The 22,015-nt window shown below is 34.8% G+C and overlaps 1 protein-coding gene across 2 annotated transcripts in view; it reads left to right on the top strand.

The window, feature by feature from the left end:
* NIPBL (NIPBL cohesin loading factor) overlaps window positions 1–22,015 on the top strand; it is a 205,418-nt gene that overhangs the window by 151,575 nt on the left and 31,828 nt on the right. For both annotated transcript variants that reach the window (XM_082724196.1, XM_082724197.1), the window contains exons 22-32: window positions 1,524–1,606; window positions 2,178–2,310; window positions 3,168–3,311; window positions 5,931–6,020; window positions 7,077–7,291; window positions 7,402–7,504; window positions 8,113–8,211; window positions 8,313–8,459; window positions 11,155–11,289; window positions 12,123–12,221; window positions 13,586–13,639. In XM_082724196.1, coding sequence (XP_082580322.1) covers window positions 1,524–1,606; window positions 2,178–2,310; window positions 3,168–3,311; window positions 5,931–6,020; window positions 7,077–7,291; window positions 7,402–7,504; window positions 8,113–8,211; window positions 8,313–8,459; window positions 11,155–11,289; window positions 12,123–12,221; window positions 13,586–13,639 — 1,302 coding nt within the window. The remainder of the gene's footprint in view (window positions 1–1,523; window positions 1,607–2,177; window positions 2,311–3,167; window positions 3,312–5,930; window positions 6,021–7,076; window positions 7,292–7,401; window positions 7,505–8,112; window positions 8,212–8,312; window positions 8,460–11,154; window positions 11,290–12,122; window positions 12,222–13,585; window positions 13,640–22,015) is intronic.

The following is a 22,015-nucleotide window of genomic DNA, read 5'->3' as shown; positions in this document are numbered from 1 at the left end:
CTCATGCAGAAGATGAATTTATACCTCATCGTTGAGTAACTGTAGCTAAGATTTGCTTTTGGTTTTGTAGCTTTTACCCATCAAAGCTTACAGTTTTTCTAGGTTCTTATAGTACTGTAAAAGCTTAAAAAGAAACAGGGGTGATTTTGTTTCTTTTGTTATTTTCAGAATTTTGCATATGTATATAATTAAGGAAGTAAATAAGTGAAAAATGCCTATCAAAAAAGTGAGGTCGCTCTCCCAATCTGGTTGTTTTCTTTCCAATCTTTCTTTCCTTGTCTTTGGTGACAGATATCAGGAGAATATTTATGTCCCTCCATTTATTTATTTAGTTAGTTCTCTGCATATAATTTTTTAAACTTACGTAAATGATATAGTGACATCATAGCTGTTTTCTTCAGTCAACATTGTTTTTAATACATAATAACTAATTACAGATTCTCGTGACTTGGGTTAAACATACACAACTGTATCACAATTTAAGAGTTTCTCTAGGTATACTTAGAAGTAGAATATTAAATCATAGTATACATTTATTTTTTTACAAGTATTTTCAACTTTACTAAAACTTGTCAGTTTACTCAGAAAAGTAGTACTCTAGCTTAGTTTGTTTAGATTTTGCCTAGTCTAGTCAGTCTGCGATGATACCGTGTAATTTTGCATTTTCTTGGTAACTAGTGAGCTTTTTCATGTATTTTTCACCTTTGGGTTTCTAAAACTTTGAATTGACTATATATCTTAATCTTGAAATTTCCCATGAAGGATTTGAGTTTTGCTTTGTATTGTATTGCAGCATTTCCTAAACTTTGAACTTTAAATGCCTTTTTCTATATTCTTTTTTCTGGGGCGCCTGGGTGGATTAAAGCCTCTGCCTTCGGCTCAGGTTATGATCCCAGGGTCCTGGGATCGAGCCCCACATCAGGCTCTCTGCTCAGCAGGGAGCCTGCTTCCTCCTCTCTCTCTGCCTGCCTCTCTGCCTCCTTGTGATCTCTGTCAAATAAATAAATAAAATCTTTAAAAAATAAATAAATAAATTCTTTTTTCTAAATTCTTTTTCTAAAGTCAATTTCTTCTGACCTAGATCAGTAAGAAATTAGTGATACTGCATTTGCTAACCACATTTGTTACTCTTTTATATTTTAATAAACCAAAGTGAACTGTATTTAGTTTTTATAAAGTATTGAAATGTGTTTACCAATTGTAGCTTTTGTCTGTATACATAAAAGAATAGTTTAAGCCTCTTTTTTTAGAGAGGAAAGAGGGGGAGAGGCAGTGGGAGGGAGAAAGAGAAACTTAAACAGGCTCCATGTCCATAGAAGGGCTCAGTCTCGTGACCCTGAGATCATGATTTGAGTTGAATTCAAGAGTCGATGTTTAACCATCTGAGCCACCCAGATCCCCATAAGCTTCTTACTGTTTAAATGTATTTCCCCTATTCAGTAATAACATGACAGTAGCAACTGAACAAACTTATGTTTTTGATTATTTCTTGTATTCATGTAAATTCACTTTTCTCAATCTAGGTTGACCAAGATGTTGTCATTACCAACTCTTACGAAACAGCCATGAGAACAGCCCAAAACTTCCTTTCCATCTTCCTTAAAAAGTGAGCAAAATCTGATTTTTATTTCCCCAGCATAGAAAATAAGTTTATTTATTTTAGGTAAATGGTTAATCCAATTACCTACCATAACCTGAACCTTGAATATGTCACTGTGGTCTTTGGTCTCCTGATCTTTAAAATGGGGCATTTGAAATATTAAAGCCTTCTTGGGAACTTACGTATTTGACTCCACAAGTTAAAGTACTGGATTGAAATTCTGTAGTTTTTCTTCAGTAAATTTTGGGGAATTCTAATTGAATAGGAAAATTTGTAGAGAGAAATTTAGTAGGCCTTCATAAGAATTTATGGTAATTTCAGAGAAAGGGATTTTTTAAAATGTGGTGGTGTACTTGCTGGAAAGTAATGTTTATATGAGGCAATAAATGAATTCGCTAGCAAGGGGAAGAGTGAAATTCGAGAAATAGAGTCATTTTATGCCATATTATATTTAATGTACTCTCTTATACCTTGTTATTACATATGGGGAAAAGAAAACTTAGTTAACAAAATTGCAGTCATATTGGTGGACATGTCACCTAAATTCACAGCCTTTTCACTATTTATTTTCAAACAGATGTGGTAGTAAGCAAGGTGAAGAAGATTACAGACCACTATTTGAAAATTTTGTTCAAGACCTTCTTTCAACAGTCAATAAGCCTGAATGGCCAGCTGCTGAACTACTCCTTAGTTTGTTAGGGAGATTGTTGGTAAGAGTATAGCATTTAAAGATTATTAGATTACTAGAAGACAACATAATGAGGATGTACTCTGATTCACAGATGATGAATTCTTTAAAAATGTGTAAGGAAATATGACCATTGCATCTTTATTTTTGCATGTGCATAACTGTACACAGTATTGTCAGTACTTTGTAGAAAACTTTGAAATCTTGTGATTTTGGTGTCTTCATTTCATTACTTGAGATAGCAGTGCTTTAAAAAGTTTTTTCTTTGGTGTGGAAGTGCTATATTTTTAGTTAAAAGCACCTCAACACTGAGTCATAAGTTAGTGCCATAAACTCATTTCAAAGCATGAAACTGATGAATATGAACACTTTGTCATCATTAAGAGTATTTCTAAAAACACGACACTTCTAGTTCTCATGTAATATAATAGGAAAATGCAAAGAAATATTATGATGTCTCTTTTTATTTTTAATGTATATTTAAACTTGTGCAATGCAAATTGTTACAAAGTTTTGGGGACCTGATGTTTTGTGAACCAGAAAAATGTATTAATACTATTCTGAAACCAAGATAACATTTCATAGGCATTAGAATTCCAGCATAAGAAATTCTTACTCAGTAATACCCCATTTTTCACAAGTAAGCAGTTGAGCCTGCATTTAGAGAAAATAACTGTGTTCTTAAGGAGGATTAGTCTATACTTTTTTAATGAAAATGTTCAGATTCCAGAACCTCTCAGAAGGCAGTCACTTATGAAACAATATCACAAGAAAAAAAAGTTTACATTTCAGATAATACAACATAGAATTGGTATTTTTGTGATAAATTGCTATTAAAAATTTATAAATTGATTAAATAAAAGTTATTTTTATGTTTAGGTCCATCAGTTCAGTAACAAGTCAACAGAGATGGCTTTAAGAGTGGCGTCTCTTGATTACCTTGGAACCGTTGCTGCACGATTAAGGAAAGATGCTGTTACAAGCAAAATGGATCAGGGGTCTATAGAACGAATTTTAAAACAGGTATTGAGATAAAAGATTAAAATTATGGAGATAAATATTAGATATTAAGTACTTCTTTAGGTATTCTTATATTGGTGTTATATTGCATTTTATAGATTCAAAGTAAGATCTAACATTTACTTTGTTTCTGCAAACTGCTTCTACGAATGTATGATGCTGTTTTCTGTTTTGTTTTACTAAATTTTATTTAAATCTTTAGTTTACTAAGATGATTTAACATTCCCAATCAAGTCATTTTTATACCTTTTAATTTTGATCATTTTTTGGGGGGGGAAAGGTGAGGAGGACTTCCTTTCATTTTATTAGATAGTTACAGCATGTCTGGCAGAAAAAGTGTTTTATTGCTTCACTTTTCTTAAGTGTGGGTGAGGTGGTAGTAATGCTAAAAGTTACTTAAGAACATGGTAGGTAAATGACCTCTAATCCTACCATATACAACTTTTTTTCATTTTCTTTCTATTTTTTTTTAACATTCATAGCCATATTTATTCTGACCATTAGAAATGCCTCTTGTATTTTTTAGTATACTTTGTATTTTGAAATTATTTATATTCATCATATAATAATTTATATATTAAACTTGGAAAAGTTAGAGGAATAGTACAAAGAGTTCCCACAAACCTTTTTCACCCAAATTCCTTAACTGTTGATAATTTATAACGTTTGCGGGGCGCCTGGGTGGCTCAGTTGGTAAAGCCGCTGCCTTTGGCTCAGGTCATGATCTCAGGGTCCTGGGATCGAGTCCCGCATCGGGCTCTCTGCTCAGCGGGGAGCCTGCTTCCTCCTCTCTCTCTCTCTCTGCCTCTCTGCCTACTTGTGATCTCTCTCTGTCAAATAAATAAATAAATTATTTTTTTAAAAAATTTATAACGTTTGCTTTATCTTTGCACAACATTTACATGCATGCCTATCTGTGTGTTCATTTTTTTTTTCTGAACTATATGAGCAAGCTTAATGCCTTCATTACCCTTGAATTTCAAAGTATGATTCCCTGGACAAGAAGCACTAATATTAACATCACTTAGGAACTTGCTAGAAGCGTACATTTTTAGGACTCTTCTGCTGAATTGGAAATTCCTGTGGGTGGAGCCCAGCATTGTTTTTTGATAGACCCTCCAGGTGATTCGAATGAATGCTAAAGTTTGAGAACCGTGCTTAGTGTATATTTTCCATGAATAAGAACTCTTGCTTAAATATCCCAGTACACTTCTCAAAAGCAGAAAATTACCAATAATGCGACACTCCCATCTAATAATGTTGCCATTCCTATTCTATTTCATAGGTTTTAATTTGTTGCTATCATTATTTTAATGCTCAGATTGTCCTAAATATAACCAGTGAGAACCTATTATTGCTGGCTTTTGTATCTTTCTGATACATTCCCATATTTCTTTGAGAACTTTGTGGCACAAGATGTTTCAGGATCCTCCATCCTCTTTTACTTTCCTTGCCTCAGCCCTGGATTCTGCCATTTCACCAGTTGCTACTGGATCTTTTTATTTGAGAATGGTAATTTAGAAACCAAGATCTAGGTGCCAAGTTTCGGTATTTCTTAGAGTAGACCTAGGAGTTCTTTGTTACACATGACTGTGTAGGTTGTACAGAGTAAAACGTGAGGGGAGGGGTCATTTGTAAATACTTTTTTGGTTCTTGACATACCTCTACCTTGCTTTTGGACATTTACAGTGTCCTAATTTACAGTATTATGATGAATTTCTCCATGTATCCATTTCGCCATACTCTTACAACGTGGTTTATTCTGATCTTTGTTTTTCTGCTTAGAGATACCCTAAATTATATTGGCATTTTGTGTGGTAAAGCTAGAATATAAGCTGTAGGCATGAATGTCAGCTCACAGTTTCTGTCTGTGTATTGTTCTTGACAAGACCTAAAGATTCAGTATCTTTCTGTTCCTAGATGAAGTGAACACCCCACATATTATATATTTAATATCCTACCTGAAATAAAGTACTGTTTTGTATTGTAAATAAAATAAAAATATTTATCTTCCAGAATGTTTTTAAATATCCCAAAGACACTTATAACACCATGGCAAGACAGATAATAACAGTTTCCATTTTTGAAGATTTTATTTATTGTCTCATAGGGAGAGTACACAAGCAAGGGGAACAACAGGTACAGGGAGAAGCAGACTCCCTGGTGAGCAAGGAGCCCCTTGCAGAACTCAGTTCGAAGACCTTGGGATCATGACCTGAGTTGAAGGCAGATGCTTAAACAACTGAACCAACCAAGCATCCCAATAGTTTCCATTTTAAGATTAAAAGTTTGGAATTGCCTCTTTTTTTCCATACAGAAAACCAATGCTGGGACCTTCCTATCTCAGAATACTTAACACACTATTCTGATAATTTTTATGCCTACTAACTGCACCTCTTTCAAATAAAGATGACATACAGTTCATAAAAATAAAGGCCAGTCTGATCAATTAATAATATGGTTTTCAAAAATAGCATTTTTTCCCTTTAAGTTGCTATACTTATATTTTCAGTTTTTATCGTTCATCAGGTTTTTTTCCACTCAGATTTGTGTCTACAACTAGATAAATTATTAAAGTATACTAGTAATATCTTTTTTCTTCTTACTTGCTTTATTCTGTAGGTTTCAGGAGGAGAAGATGAAATACAACAACTGCAGAAAGCATTGCTTGATTACTTGGATGAAAACACTGAGACCGATCCTTCACTAGTGGTACGTATCTTTTCTCCCTTTTTTGGAAATAACACATCAAATTCAAATTGGGTCTAAAAGAAAATTGGGAAGTATCCTGAAAAGGAGAGTTATTGGGTATACTGATTTTTGAAACAAAAGGATAATTTGATGATCTTTAAAAAAAAGAATGATTATAGATTGATTTGTCTTATATGAAATTCTGGTACAGGTATTATATTACACTAAAATGGTGTGATGACATGGGAAATAGACATCTTTTCATAGTTACCTTTGAGACTGAGCTAGATCATTGCTTCTCATGGTGGACATGGCCCAGGTTGTGCTTGAGGTGATCTATTAGCATATGAAAAGAAGGTATTAGGATTCCATGTGTTTGATTATATTTAAATATAATCCTTAATTATATTTTTATGTACATTATATATCCAAATTATTAGCATAATAGGTTCATGTATAAAATTTATAAACTCTATTAGGAAACAGTGTGCATGTATTTCTTAAATTTTTGCTGATGGGATATGCAGCCTAAAGAGATAACTAAACTTTTCAGTCAACTACTGCTGGTTTTCAGTCTGCATTGAAAGAAACAGATTATAGGTGTGCCTCAGTGTTAAAATATTTTGGTAATAACTGGCTGTATATTTCTTGAAGAAGTAAGGTGGTATTTTGAAAGTAACTAGAGTTTTTACCTTTAGCCTTATATCCTATTGTTCTAAACTCTTCCTGTTGACCTATCATCTAATTTTACTGGCCTATGAGTAATACTGTCCTTTGTTAGGTAATTGATAGTAGTAGCCTAGATTTAATACAACTATATTTATCAAATTATCTTTTGACATCGTTTATATAAGTGCTAAGACAAAGTAAAATAGTAAGCTTTATATCATTCGATAGTCAAACCTTCCAGCTTTCTCAAAATCTCTTTTTATCTGCTGGAGTTTGCTTTGAGATACACCTTAGTATTTATTCCTGATAGTAAGCACTTTATCAATAGATTGGAAATTTTGTTACTAATTTCATTTTGAAATTTTGTTAATTTCATCAACCTCAAGTCTTAATCTATTTTCTCTTCAGTTTTCTCGCAAATTCTATATAGCCCAGTGGTTCCGTGACACAACTCTGGAAACAGAAAAAGCAATGAAATCACAAAAAGATGAAGAATCATCTGAAGGAACACATCATGCAAAGGAAGTTGAGACAACTGGTCAAATCATGCATCGAGCTGAAAACCGGAAAAAGTTTCTAAGAAGCATTATCAAAACCACACCTTCTCAGTTCAGCACATTAAAGTAAGATCTAGAGAAAAAGCATTTTACATGTTTAGTCAGTTATGTCTCTGATATCTATTTTATCTACTTTGCAAAAAATTAAAAGAAAATTTAATGACTTTTTGTTGTAGGATGAACTCTGATACCGTGGACTATGATGATGCTTGTTTGATTGTTCGATACTTGGCCTCTATGAGGCCGTTTGCCCAGAGCTTTGATATTTATTTGACACAGGTAAACTGGACCAGATTTCCTTATACAATGATACTGATTTTTGGGATTATGGATATTTGTGGGGTAGTTTATGTCTGTTCACTGTTGGAAACAGATATTTTAAAAGATAATGAAAGTAGCATTTGTTTGTGTTCCATATATGTTAAAGGTCTTTTTTTTTTTTTGCATGCTTTTTACATATTGATTGTTGTTTTACAGAGAAATGGGTATATATCTATATGAATATACATATAGTATAGGTAGAATGATGTTATAAAAACATTCGATTACCAAATTATCACTTAAATGATACTAAATATCCTGAATTAGTAACTCATAGCAAGGTTTTAGTAGGGCTGTGTGTCCTTGCAAATGAAGCATAGCTATAAAAGACAGGTTTAATCGAGAATGCCAAGATAAAAGGAGGACCCTAAAGTATAGAATGCCTCACTTACTGTACTGACCTTCAAGTTAAAACTTTGGATCAGTAAAATAATATCTTTTCCTCATATAAAAGTTAAAGGGATATAAATATAGTATTTATTTTCATTTCTTTTGCATGTTTTCATGCTATTTTGTTAAATGTTCCATGTTCTAAAATTTTGAAAATATCAATGTTTGCTTGGCAGATCCTTCGAGTTCTTGGTGAAAATGCAATTGCCGTTCGAACAAAAGCAATGAAGTGTTTATCTGAGGTTGTTGCTGTAGACCCCAGTATTCTAGCAAGGGTAAAGAAGAGTACAAATGATTCTTCTTATTTGCGTACTGCATTCAAGTTAAAGTATTAGCTCTACTTAGTATAAATTATATTTTCTTCATTTCCCTTTAGCTTGATATGCAACGAGGAGTTCATGGACGTTTAATGGATAATTCCACTAGTGTTCGAGAAGCAGCAGTAGAATTATTAGGTCGATTTGTTCTTTGTCGACCTCAGCTTGCTGAGCAGTATTATGATATGCTGATTGAAAGAATATTGGTATGTTTGTTTTGTCATTTTTATTATGATTCATAGTACCTGTGATTTCTAGTATCACATTTTTAATTGTTAAACTAGACAAGTTAGAAAAGTAGATATCAATCATATATTGCCTAATCTCTGTACTATAGCAACTTCCTAAAGGGGGACATGTTTCTTCCACCCCCCACCCAGCCCCCCCAAGAAAACCTGTCAGTGTCTATTTTACATAGCCACCTTAAAGACTTAAAACCAGATTAAATATTAAAAGCTGTGGTTTGTGACCCTATAGTGCTGATGAGTCAGTGGGTTTGAAGGCAGGGGAAGCTAATAGGTACTTCTGGTGACAAGAACTGAATCCAGAAAGGGGTGGCTGGACAGCAGCAAATTCTAATCTCCAGTCTCCCAGATTTAGAAAGCAGAAAAAAGGTCCTCCTTTCCTACCTTAACCTTGAGCTGAGAGCTAAAAGTCCTAATGATTGGACAGAGTGCCAACAAGGGCAGGAGACACCGATTTCAGGCCCACTCATCCCCAGACCCAAACAAAGAACTGAAGAAGAACATGTTTACTGCTTGATACAGTAAAACAAATCATTGTCGAAAATTGGATTCCTTTTTTCAGTTACTACTGCCTTTTAATGGTGCAAGTTTACATTAAGTAAATGATAGGAACTACAATGGCATAAATATTTTGGACAGGAATCTAGAATAAATTTGTATGTATGTATGAACAGGAGGAACTATTTCATTGAGAGGTAAGTGCAGAATTTTGGTATCTGACCATATTTTTGGATCCTTTGTATATATCTGCCTGTTTCCTTAAAGCTGAATTACAAGTTTTAGATAAAATGAAATGAGAAAGCCATTTGAGTCTTAAGAACAAACGTAAGAAATGCTATCCTAAGATCATCTTTTTTTGTATGTCATGGAATTCTCTGGCTCTGAAGCCTTTTTCTTGGAAAATAAAAAGAAACAGGAGGGGCACCTGGGTGGCTCAGTGGGTTAAAGCCTCTGCCTTCAGCTCAGGTCGTGATCCCAGGGTTCTGGGATCAAGCCCCGCATCAGGCTCTCTGCCTAGCGGTGAGCCTGCTTCCCCCTCTCTCTCTTTCTGTCTGCCTCTTTGCCTACTTGTGATCTCTGTCTGTCAAGTAAATAAATAAAATCTTAAAAAAAAGAAAGAAAGAAACAGGAAACATTGGCATTACAGAATATCTGTGGAATTTCCACATCACCCACTGCAGGCATACTGACTTCTGTTAACAGAAGTCTATCAGGCACAGGATTGGGTATTCCCCACAGTGATAAGAGTTTATCTACCTTTAGTTTGCTCTCAGAATATTATGTGACTGGGAGTTCAAGAATTTCAGCTTCCACTAGCATAAAATCTTGATTGAAACAAAGAATTTAAGGAGAGAGTGGAAGAAATTTTTTCATTTTAGTGAATTAGTCTTTTCAAGAGTGAAAGGCACAATCAATAAGATTCTCAAAGCTAAAGAACTGACAGCACCTACCCAAGTAGTATATCCTAAAACATTTTCATGGTTGTCAGACTGCATAATGGAAATAATTTTGTACATTAAGTGTCCAGTGCTTTTTATTTCTTTTTAAAACTCTTTAATTATGAAAATTTGTGAACTTAAGAGTAATAGTGCAGTGAACACTCAAGTATCTAGCACCATATTTCATCTATATTTTTTGCTAAATTAGTTTAAATTAAATAAAGTATTTGTCTACTTCTTCTGTGGATACTTCATCCTACCTATCCAAAAAAAAATGTGGGTACTGCTCTTACAAACAAAAACTACTGTCTCATCCAACCAAATTAACAGTCTGTAAATATCATCTAATAACCAGTTTATATTCAGATTCTACAATAGTCCTAAAAACTGGTGGAAAAAACTTATTTTCTAGCGCGCTTTTTTTTTTTTTTTTAAACAGAATCCAGTCAAAGAGCATACTTTGCATTTGGTGATCATGTTTTAAAATTTAGAGTATTCTCTTTTTTATATACTGCCCCCATGACAGTGACTCATTTAAAAAGACCAGGGTCAGTCTTGTTATTTCCTCAAGGTTTTATTTAATTTGTTCTTTTGTTTCTTATATTTCTTATTAACTATAAGATGATAGGGACAGTGGTTCAATTGGATTTAGGTTTAACACTTCTGCTAAAAATACTTCATATAAAAAAAAATACTTCAGGGGCACCTGGGTGGCTCAGAGGGTTAAGCCTTTGCCTTCGGCTCAGGTCATGATCCCAGGGTCCTGGGATCGAGCCCCACTTCGGGCTCTGCTCAGCAGGGAGCCTGCTTCCCCCTCTTTCTCTGCCTGCCTCTCTGCCTACTTGTGATTTCTCTCTGTCAAATAAATAAATAAAATCTTTAAAAAAAAATACTTCATATGCTGTTTAAGTGCCACTATTCTGAAAGCTTCATGTTTATTATTCCACTTAATTTTGGTGAGCTTATGTTCTAGTCTTGTGTTCAGTGCTGTTTAATATTTTTTTATGTCTTGGATTTCATATTTTAAACGTAAAACAACATAATAACCCATATTTATAGTAACGTTAGTAAGAAAGCATAGAGGGAGGAAATATATAGACCATCTTTATCATGTTAGTAGTCAATAGACTGCCTGATAGTGTTTATTCTTTAATTTTATTTTATCATATTTCATACATCAAGCATTCTGATATTTAAAAATACTTTTCTGTTCTTAGGATACTGGTATCAGTGTCAGGAAAAGGGTAATAAAGATTCTAAGAGACATCTGTATTGAACAGCCAACATTTCCAAAAATTACGGAAATGTGTGTAAAAATGATTCGCAGAGTCAATGATGAAGAGGGCATTAAGGTAAGATGAAATGGTGACTTCTTTAAAATTTTTTCTTTTGTGTTTTAAGTAATTTAAGTGTTTATTGTATCTAAATTTTGTTGATGTATATGTAAAATATGACTTATAAAATCTTTATAAGCGAATCAACATTTTTAGATTATAAATTCAAAAAAGGCATACTTTCTTACATTTTTATTTATAGATCTTATGTTAATAAAATCTGATCTTTCTCAATCAGTTGAATTATAATATTTAATGTCATCATAGTGATTACATTATATGCAGGAAGTTTATTATCGAATTAATTTTCAAATGGTATGTATTTGGTGTTCTAAGTTAAGAAATACTTCTTTGAAAGTTCAATCTTATTCATTAATTTATTTATATATAATTGTCCCCTGTATTTGTTCTTGTGTTTGTTTTTAACCACTTTTCCCCAAAAGTAGTAAAAATATTTTTTAGTTTGATCAAAAACATTTGAGTGTATACTATGCAGATTCCGTAGGCTAGGCATAATATCACCTATTTAAAATTTTTACCAATTGTAAAAGATTATAAATTTAAGAAATTAATTGATGGATGTTTCTAAACTGAGAAATTCATGCCAAAAATTCCTTTATGTTTTGATTAGTTATTTATAGCTTTGGGACAGTTTTTTTTGTTTGTTTTATTTTAATAAATTCTTTTCTCACCATGGGGCTTGAACTTATGATGCAGAGATCAGGAGTTGTATGCTGTACTGACTGAGCCAGCCAGGTGTACCAACTTTGTTTTGGGTTTTAATAAGAATTTGGGATTGATAATTTTGCCGTTTGTTTTAGTTGTGTAGTTTGAAATTTTCTTTCTTCTAGAAATTAGTAAATGAAACATTCCAAAAACTCTGGTTTACTCCAACTCCGCACAATGACAAAGAAGCAATGACAAGGAAAATTTTAAACATCACTGATGTGGTAAGGACTGGAACAAAGGTGTGGTCCCTGTGCTTGCAAACCTAGTTTAGGCCTACCTACTCTTACGAATATAGAGACAATGATGAGATATTTGGTTAATCTTGACATTTAATACTATGGTTGACCCTTTAGCTGTACAGGTCCACTTATACACGGATTTATTTCAGTAAATACAATATAGTACTATAAGTTGTATTTTCTGTTCCTTAGGATTATTTTTTACTACTATTTCCTCTCTTCTAGCTTACTCCATTACTGTAAAAGTATGATATACTTTTACATATGATATATGATACATATATCATACAACATATGTGTTAATCACCTGTTTGTTATTGATAAGGCTTCCGGTCAGCAGTAAGCTATTAAAAGTTAAGTTTTGGGGAAATTAAAGTTATACGTAGATTTTCCTGTGTGCAAGAGGTTAGCATCCCTAAACCCTGCATTGTTCAGAGTCAGCTGAACTTCCCTTTACATTTCTGGAGATACTCAGGGGATGCTCAGAAGATGAGATTGGTATTTCTACATAATCACTTCTTGGCATTCATTCACTTAAGCACTGATACTGAAATTCGCTGTATTCCTCCACTGATTGAAAACAGAGAGGGGGAAGAAGGAAAAGTGGATGAAGAGTAACAGTAGCCCAGGGATAGCAACCTAAAATGGGATAGTACTTTTTCAGACAACATGAGTTAAGATAAGTCTCATTACTTTTAATTATACGCACAAGCTCCAAACCTTTTCAACCCAAAGTACTTTTGTTTTGAACATACATTTTGTATTATCATTTACAAGTTCAACTTTGTTTCACTCATGTCTTTCTATCTTCTATCTAGAAGGAAAATAATAAGCAAACATTTCTATTTGTATTGTTTTAAATCTTACAGATTTTTCTAATTGAAGTTATTATTCAAAATGTGATATCCTATATTTTTTAAAGTTTTTATTTAACTTTAGTTAGTTAACATACAGTGTAATATGAATTTCAGGTGTACAATATACTTATTCAGCACTTCCATACATCATCCAGTGTTCATCACAACAAATGCTGTCCTTAATCCCCCTCACCTATTTCACGCATCTTCCCATCCACCTTTCCTCTAATACCTTATTTAATTTCAATATATTAAACCAATTTGTGGAATATCTTCTAAAGTGTTTTTAAAATAAAATTGTTTAGCATTGTTAAATTACTGGTCTACTAAAAGAATAGTTTACTTTAAAACTAATTTTTTAAATGAGAACATTGAGACATTAATATACTTCAAGCTAAAACATAGCAAAGATTTGGTTTTTGTTTTTGTTTTTTCAGATTTTTAAGTAAATTTCTAATTTTAATAGTTTCACCATATTTTCCCGCTTAGGTTGCAGCATGCAGAGATACTGGATATGACTGGTTTGAGCAACTCCTTCAAAACGTGAGTGTTATTTTGACTCCTGATAACAAATAACATGAAATTTAATAGAAGGTTAGTTCTTTATAAGCTTTATGATTTAAAAGAATCTTTTCAGTTATTTTTTAAGAATTTTTCTTTTGAGGGAGAACATTTATTCAGTATATTAGGCTGAATGTGCTAGTTAATATCCCTATTTAATAAATTATTTGATGCCTGATGTAAGTAAGTTTTCTAAATCAGTAATTGAAATTCTGTCTTCTCTGCCTTCCAGATAATTACTTTTTTCTTATCCCTTTAATTTGTATGTTAGACATGAAATCTACAGATTTACTGATTGCATTAAATATATATTTACATTAATAGTGCAGAATTAAACTACAGTTGTTCTTAAAAATTTCATTCGTAAAAATGTTTATCTCCCTATGAATTTTTTTTATTTCAGAAATTTTAAATCGTTAGAAATACTCATCACCCAGCTTCAAAGTTATCACCATTTTCCCAATCTTATTTTACTCTAATCCTTTGCTTATATATTTTTTTTAATTATTTTTTCTTGGCTGTAGTACTTTAAAGCAAACCCCATACTTTATATCATTTCACCATAAACATTTTAGTGTCTAAAGAATTTCTTTAACAGAAATTACTTTTAAAAAATAACCAGAATATCATTATCATCTATATCAAAATAAATATTAATAAGTTTTCTTAATACCTAATACCTATTTAATGTTCATGTTTCCCTGATTGTCTCAAAAATGTATTTCTGTATTTGGTTTGAGGTTGCTTTGGTTGGTAAGGCTTTTAAGTCTCTTCTCTTAATCTACGATAGTCAACCCCTTACCCCTCTTTTTTTTCATGTCACTTATATGTTTTCCTATAGAATGTCCCATGTTCTAGATTTCATAGATCTTTTCCTTCTGGTGTCATTTAAATTACTCCTCTATTCACCATATTTTTTTCCGTAAACTCTTAGATCTAGAGCCTTAATAATATTGAAGTTCAATTTTGGGAGTAGGAGACCAGGATGATGCTGGATGTTAGTGATCACATTAGGAGGCACATAATGTTTGTTTATCCCACTTTCAATTTAGATGTTGTCAACCTAGTACACTTATAATGAGTTTGTTCATTTTTTTAATGTCAGCATGAATGAATAGATTTGTATCTCTTTATATTTTATTTTATTTTATTTTATTTTATTTTATTTTATTTTATTTATATTTTCAGCAGGGGAAGGAGCAGAAGGAGAGGGAGGTAGAGAACCCTTATCAGGCTCAATGCCCAGCATCAGCCTGTTGCAGGGCTCAATCACATAGCCATGAGATCATGACCTGAACCGAAATCAAGTCAGACACTTAATCAACTGAGCCACCCAACTGCCCTGTCTTTGTATTTTAAATGTTATAATCATAATTTTTTTGAAGTTAAGATTGTCTCATCTTTGGCCAGTGGTAGTCCCTTCAGGTTGGTCTTTTATACTTTTGATATAACCTTATTACTCTTTTGTAACCTGATCACTTTTTGGCCTCTACAAGATGCCCTAGACTCAACTTGTACATTTTCTGTCCCAAACCTGAAATCAGCCATTTTTCCAAAGAGCCCTAATTCCCTTTGCAGAGAAACATTTAGATGCTGCAAATGTTCTTTGCTAATAGGTTATAGCTTTGGGCCTTTTCCAGAGGATAGAGCTATAAAATATGTATTTTTTAGAAAGGCAAAAATAAATCCAAGAATTAATATTGATAGTTTTATTCAAGTTTTGTATTATGAAAGTCTATTTCTTTGGTTTTATTCTTTCCTTTAGGCTAAAAGTCTTGGTTCCCAAGGAAAGGAACATAATTTACTTGCTTTGTCCTCCTATATTAACAAAAACATTAAATACAGTTTATAAGATTGCTTTGCATTTCTTTTTATCTATAGCTCACTAAAGATATATTACTAAAAGTCCTTTTTTTTTTTTTGAAGGGGGGTGGAGGGCCAAAGGGAGTGGGAGAAAGAGAATCTTAAGCAGGCTCCATTGTGGGCTCCATCTCACAACCCTGAGATCGTGACCACCAAAATCAAGAGTCACACACTCAACCGACTGAGCCATCCAGGCACCTCATTAAAAGCCCTTCTTGAAAGAAATTTTTTCTGTTTGATTATGTCAACAAGCTCCTGTCTAGTTAAGTCCGTTTATTTCTGTCTACTATTGTATGTTTAGCAATATTTTTAATAGTCAACCAGAATTATGTTCTTGAGGCACAATCAAGATCTAGAGTATCCTTCAAACTTCTTTGCATCTCTTTATAGTTGGTACTCTTTCCTTGGTCCCAGGAAACAACCAGTCTACTTTTTGTCACTAAAGTTAGACCTTTTGTAGGATTTCATATCAGTGGATCATACAGCATGTAGTTTTTTTTTTTTTTAAAGATTTTATTTATTAATTTGACAGAGAGAAATCACAAGTAGACGGAGAGGCAGGCAGAGAGAGAGAGGGAAGCAGGCTCCCCGCTATGCAGAGAGCCCGATGCGGGACTCAATCCCAGGACCCTGAGATCATGACCTGAGCCGAAGGCAGTGGCTTAACCCACTGAGCCACCCAGGCGCCCCAGCATGTAGTTTTTTTATGTTTGACTTCTTTTAATTAGCAGAATATTGCTGGTATATTAATATTTTATTCATTTTTATTGCTCTCAATTATCAGTAGTACATACTTATGGTAATTTCTTTATGAACTCACTAATTTATGGATTTGTGTTTCCAGTTTAGACTTTCCTGAATAATGCTGCAATGAATATTTGTGTGCAAGTGTTTGTGTGGATGAGTGTTTTTATTTTTCTTGGGTAAATTCATATAAATGTGATTGCTGGGTCATGTGGTGAATGAGAAATGGCCAGACTCTTTCCAAAATGGCTGAACCATTTTGAATTTCTACCAGCAATGTTCCAGTTGTTCTACATTCTCACCAATACTTGATTTTGTCATTCTTTTTAACTTTAGCCATCTGATGGTGTGCAGTAATACGTTGCTTTTAAAAAAATTTTTTAAGATGCCATTTTTTAAATCTTCATGGTATTTTCATATGTTCTTCAGTCTGTAATATCTTAGGTTCTCTTCCTAAATCATCTTCTGTATATTACCTTTTATTTCATAAGTTTACATAATATATTTGGTATCATTTCCCTCCTAAGTCAAATAATTAGCTCTATGTTACAATGCATTGTGACCATCTTACTTATATTTACATCAGTCATCCCAGATGGGACATAATAATTTCAAAAAGGCTTTACAACCACAGGTTTCATCTGATAATTACAATAAGTGAGTAAGAATTAATTGTAGCTATCAGAACTATCATTTAGTATTACCAAAAAGGACCCAAGATAATATCCATATGTATTATTGGCAAGTTAGAAGCAGAAAGGAGATGACTAGATTTGTAATCTCTTAGCAGTAAATTCTGTGTTCTTATATCTTTACTTTCTAGTCCTCTTTGGATACTTGTTCATTCAGTCCTTTTTCCCCATTGTGTATTTTACTTTAGTTTCTGACAACAGTTTATCAGTGACACTGTGACTTCGTGATACAGTCATTAGATTAACAGAATTTAATTTATTGAAAGAAATAAGGCTTACAAATATTTATTATAGGGGCACCTGGGTGGCTCAGTGGGTTAAAGCCTCTGCCTTCAGCTCAGGTCATTATCTCAGGGTCCTTGGATCAAGCTCTGCATCGGGCTCTCTGCTCAGCAGGAACCTACTTTCCCCACACCCACCGCCTGCCTCTCTGCCTACTTGTGATCTCTGTCTGTCAAATAAATAAAATCTTTAAAAAAAAAAAAATTATTGGGACGCCTGGGTGGCTCAGTCGGTTAAGCTGCTGCCTTCGGCTCGGGTCATGATCCCAGAATCCTGGGATCGAGTCCCACATGGGGCTCCTTGCTTGGCAGGGAGCCTCCTCTCCGCCTCTGCCTGCTTGTGCATGCTCTCTCATCCTCTCTCTCTCTCTCTGACAAATAAATAAATAAATAAATAAATAAATAAATAAATAAATAAAATCTTTAAAAAAAAAAATATTAAGGGGTGCCTGGGTGGCTCAGTGGGTGAAAGCCTCTGCCTTTGGCTCAGGTCATGATCCCAGGGTCCTGGGACCTCTGCTCGTTGGGCTCTCTGCTCAGTGGGGAGCCTGCTTCCCTCTCTCTCTGCCTGCCTCGCTGCCTACTTGTGATCTCTGTCTGTCAAATAAATAAATAAAGTCTTTTTAAACAATTTATTATAGATGCATTTAAAGAGACAAAACCACTTCTAGCAGTTACAACAACGTGTATGCATAATAAGAGAGCTTAGGAAGGATATAGAGAATAGACTGCCAGAATCATTGGAAATTCTTGAGTCAAGAATAATTAATGTACATCTGTGCACCAGGCTGGCTCTCTCGGTTAGAGCATACAGCTCTGGATCTTGGAACTGTGAGTTTGAGCCCACACTGGGGGTAGAGTTTAAAAATTAAAAAAAGATTTTTTTTTTTTTATTAAAAAAAAATTTTTTTTTAAATTCCCAACACTTGGGTATCTAGATTGCTCAGTTGGTTAAGTGTCTGCCTTCGTCTTGGGTCATGATCCCAGTGTCCTGGGATTGAGCCCCATATCAGGCTCCCTGCTCAGTGAGGAGCCTGCTTCTCATTCTCCTCCCCCTGCTGTGCATGCTCTCTCTCTCTCAAATAAATAAAATCTTAAGAAAATAGAATTAGCACACTTCAGCTATTTCCATTGAGCTCATATACACATTTTACTCCATCCACTTTCCATTACTTCTCATTTTTATTATTTTTGTGTTGAGTTTCCTATGGATTAGTGATTCTCAACATATGGAATGTAGTCATCTTTTAGGGAAACTTACAGTACTATAGCTTCAAATTCAGACATGCATCAAACTGTCAAAATAAATAATTTTGTTAGTATATATACACACACACACTTCAAATGTATGAAGATTCACTGCCTTCATAACCTTTAATGAATTCATAGTTTTATAACTTTAAATGAATTCATAGTTTTTTTGCCATTTTTCAGTAGTCTATGAAAGAGAAATTTCTATCATGAAAGTCCTTGTATTTTTTAATTTCTATAAAGTAGTCTAATTAATTTAAAGAACTGTCAAATCACTATAATAGGTACACAAAAATTGAATTGATTGTTTTAGTGCCACTCATTTTCATTGCTTATGAACCAAGAGTATGATCCTTTTTAGTTTATAAGAAAATACTGGTGGGGTGCTTGAGTGCCTCGGTTGGTTAAGCATCTGCCTTGGGCTCAAGTAAATGATCCCAGGGTCCCGAGATCAAACCCCACGTCTGTCGTACTCCATGCTCAGGTGGGGGTCTACTACTCCCTCTACTCTGCCCCTCCCCGACATGTGCTCTCTCTTGAGTGTGCCTGCTCACTCTCTCTCAAATAAATGAATAAAATCTTTCAAATTATCTTTAAAAAAAGAAAATGCAGACAGTGAAAAAAACTTGAATAACATATATTTCATATGTTCCTGGTCTAGTACTCTAAAACAATATCTCCTTGAAGTTTACAGTCAAATACTTTATCAACCAATGAATGAACAGGAAAATTCATATACTCATATAATTTAATAGTACCCCACATCTTAAAGGAGGAGACTATTGAAACATAGAGCAACATAGATGATGAATAAAAACATTACAAAGAGTTAAGACTTACACAGTAGAGTACATATTCTGATTCCATTTATATAAAGTTCTAAGAGAGTCAGAAACTAGTCTATATTGGAAAAATTCAGAAGAGTGTTTGCAGGGGGCCAGGGATTGATATGGAAGGAACATGTACTAGGGTTCTCCAGAGTAGCAGAACCAACAGAATACTGAGAGGAGAGAGAAAAGGATCTATTACAAGGAATTGGCTCATGGAGTTGTGGTGCCTCTTAAATCCCCAAATCTGCTGTCTGCAAGCTAGAAGTCCAGAGAATCTACTGGTGTAGTTTAGTCTTTGTCTGAAGGTCTGAACCAGGGTACACAATGGTATAAATCCCAGTTGAAGTCAAGAGAAACCTGATGTCCCAGCTCAGACAGAGAATAGTCAGTTTCTTCCTTCTTCCACCTTTTGTTCTTTTCAGGCCCTCGGTGGCTTCTATGATACCCACCCAAATTAGAGAGGATAATCTGCTTTACTCAGTCCACCATTTCTGGGTTTTTTGTTTTTTTTGTTTTTGTTTTTTTTAAGATTTTCTTTATTTATTTGACAGAGAGAGGGAGAGATCACAAGCAGGCAGAGCAGCGGGGGATGGGGGGCGGCGGAATGCAGGCTCCCTGTTGAGCAGAGAGCCGGATGTGGGGCTCAATCTCAGGACCCTGAGATCATGACCTGAGTTGAAGGCAGAGGCTTTTAACCCACTGAGCCACCCAGGCACCCCTCAGTCCACCATTTCAAATGTGAATCTCATCCAGAAACATCCTCAGCAATACCCAGAAGTAATATTTAGCCGAGTAACTGGGTATTCTGTGGCCCAGTCAAGCTGACACATAAAATTAACCATGACAAGTCCACTTTGTCAACTTGGCACATATGTATATCTCTTTAAACCATACTTCATGGGCACCTGGGTGACTCAGTGGGTTATGCCTCTGCCTTCAGCTCAGGTCATGATCTCAGGGCTCTGGGATTGAGCCCCGCATCAGGCTCTCTGCTCAGCAGGGAGCCTGATCCCCCCCCCCCCGCTGCCTGCCTCCTCTCTGCCTACTTGTGATCTCTATCAAATAAATAAATAAAATCTTTAAAAAAGAACAAAACATACTTCATTTCCAAAAACAATAACAAGGTCATAGTTCCACCTAACATGATAACAGCTATCCTGCATACAACCAAAAATGTACTAATCTCTTTCCCAGGAGAAAAAAATGAAGCTCTTGAGTGATAGTTACTCTTCTCTTTGATATCCCATAACTTAAATATACTGTGATATGAAGTCAATACATCTTGTGTTCTATGGTAAGGGAATAAGAGGGGAAAAAATTAATTGCTCTTTCCTCTCTCCCTCCTTCTCCCTTTTACCATCCCTCCCTACATACACACACAAATACACAAACACACACACACACAAACATACACACACACACTGATGTATTCATAACAAAATAAGTAGAAAATGCTCATGGCAACTTTTTTTTTTTTCCTATATCTTGTAATGTCGTCATGGCTGCCTTCTTCTGCCCACTGTCCATTCCCCTTTGCCTTCAACAAGGAGCTCAGCTGGTCTTGGCTCATGGTGGAATGACTCATAATTTCACTCTTTTTTTTTTTTTTTAAGATTTTATTTATTTATTTATTTGTCAGAGAGAGAGAGAGGGAGAGCACAAGCAGGCAGAGCGGCAGGCAGAGGCAGAGAGAGAAGCAGGCTTCCCACTGAGTAAGGAGCCCGATGCGGGACCCTGGGATCATGACCTGAGCCTAAGGCAGCGGCTTAACCAACTGAGCCACCCAGTCGTCCCTCATAACTTCTTTCTTGAAGGGTCTTTACCACTAGTAGTCCTGCCTGGCTTGGGTTGATACAGTTTTACATTGACCTTAATCACAGGAGATGGTAATACTAAGAGTTGCCATAAGAGATCTCCTATATTCCAGACATACTCTTCCTTATCTCCATTGTAGAGCATAATTCCAGTCTCTCTCTGGTAGTCAGGATCAGTCACTCCAGCCAGTACCCTAATTCCCTTCTTTGCCTGTTGATTTAGAGGCATGAGGAGCCCAAAGTAGTTGGGTCATCACCTTAACTTCCAGTTCAGTGGGATAGTTGTGTCTCCAGGTGGGAGCTCCTTCTGGAACTAAGACCTCCAGGTCAGCAAAGCATAAAGTTGCCAGAAGTAAAAATTTTGCTAGCAGATTGCTAGAGGTAATAGTGAATGATTCCACTCCCATTTCCACCCCTTGCAAATTTCTGGATTGTGAATCCTCGTTGTGGGCTCAACAGCACCAAATACTAGATACTAATTCAGAGCATATAGAGCCTTCTGGAGAATCTTGCCTCAGCCGTGCAGGATATTGCCACCTATCTGGTGCTATATGTAACCCTTCAAAAGTCCATTCCATGTTCTATCAAACCACTTGGATTCATTGATCAAAAGTAATTCTGTGTAGAATACCATGACAGTAAATAAGGCATTCTATAAATCTACAGGTGGTAGTTTTGGCAGAAGCACTGCATGCAGTGAAGGCAAGTCTGTATCCAGAGGGTCTGTTCCAGTAAGAATATTATGAAAATGGTCCTGTGTAATCAACCTGCCCATGAGATAGCTGACTATTCACCCAGGGATTGGTTCTATGTCAGGGACTCAGTGTTGGTCTCTGCTGCTGGGAGATTAGTCACTCAGCAGTGGCCATAGCCACACTGGCCT

The sequence above is a fragment of the Mustela nivalis genome (genome assembly GCF_964662115.1).
Source record: "Mustela nivalis genome assembly, chromosome: 3".
NCBI classification, from domain to species: domain Eukaryota; kingdom Metazoa; phylum Chordata; class Mammalia; order Carnivora; family Mustelidae; genus Mustela; species Mustela nivalis.
The sequence above is the reverse complement of the archived record's forward strand: the minus strand, read 5'-3'. Positions and strand labels throughout refer to the sequence as shown.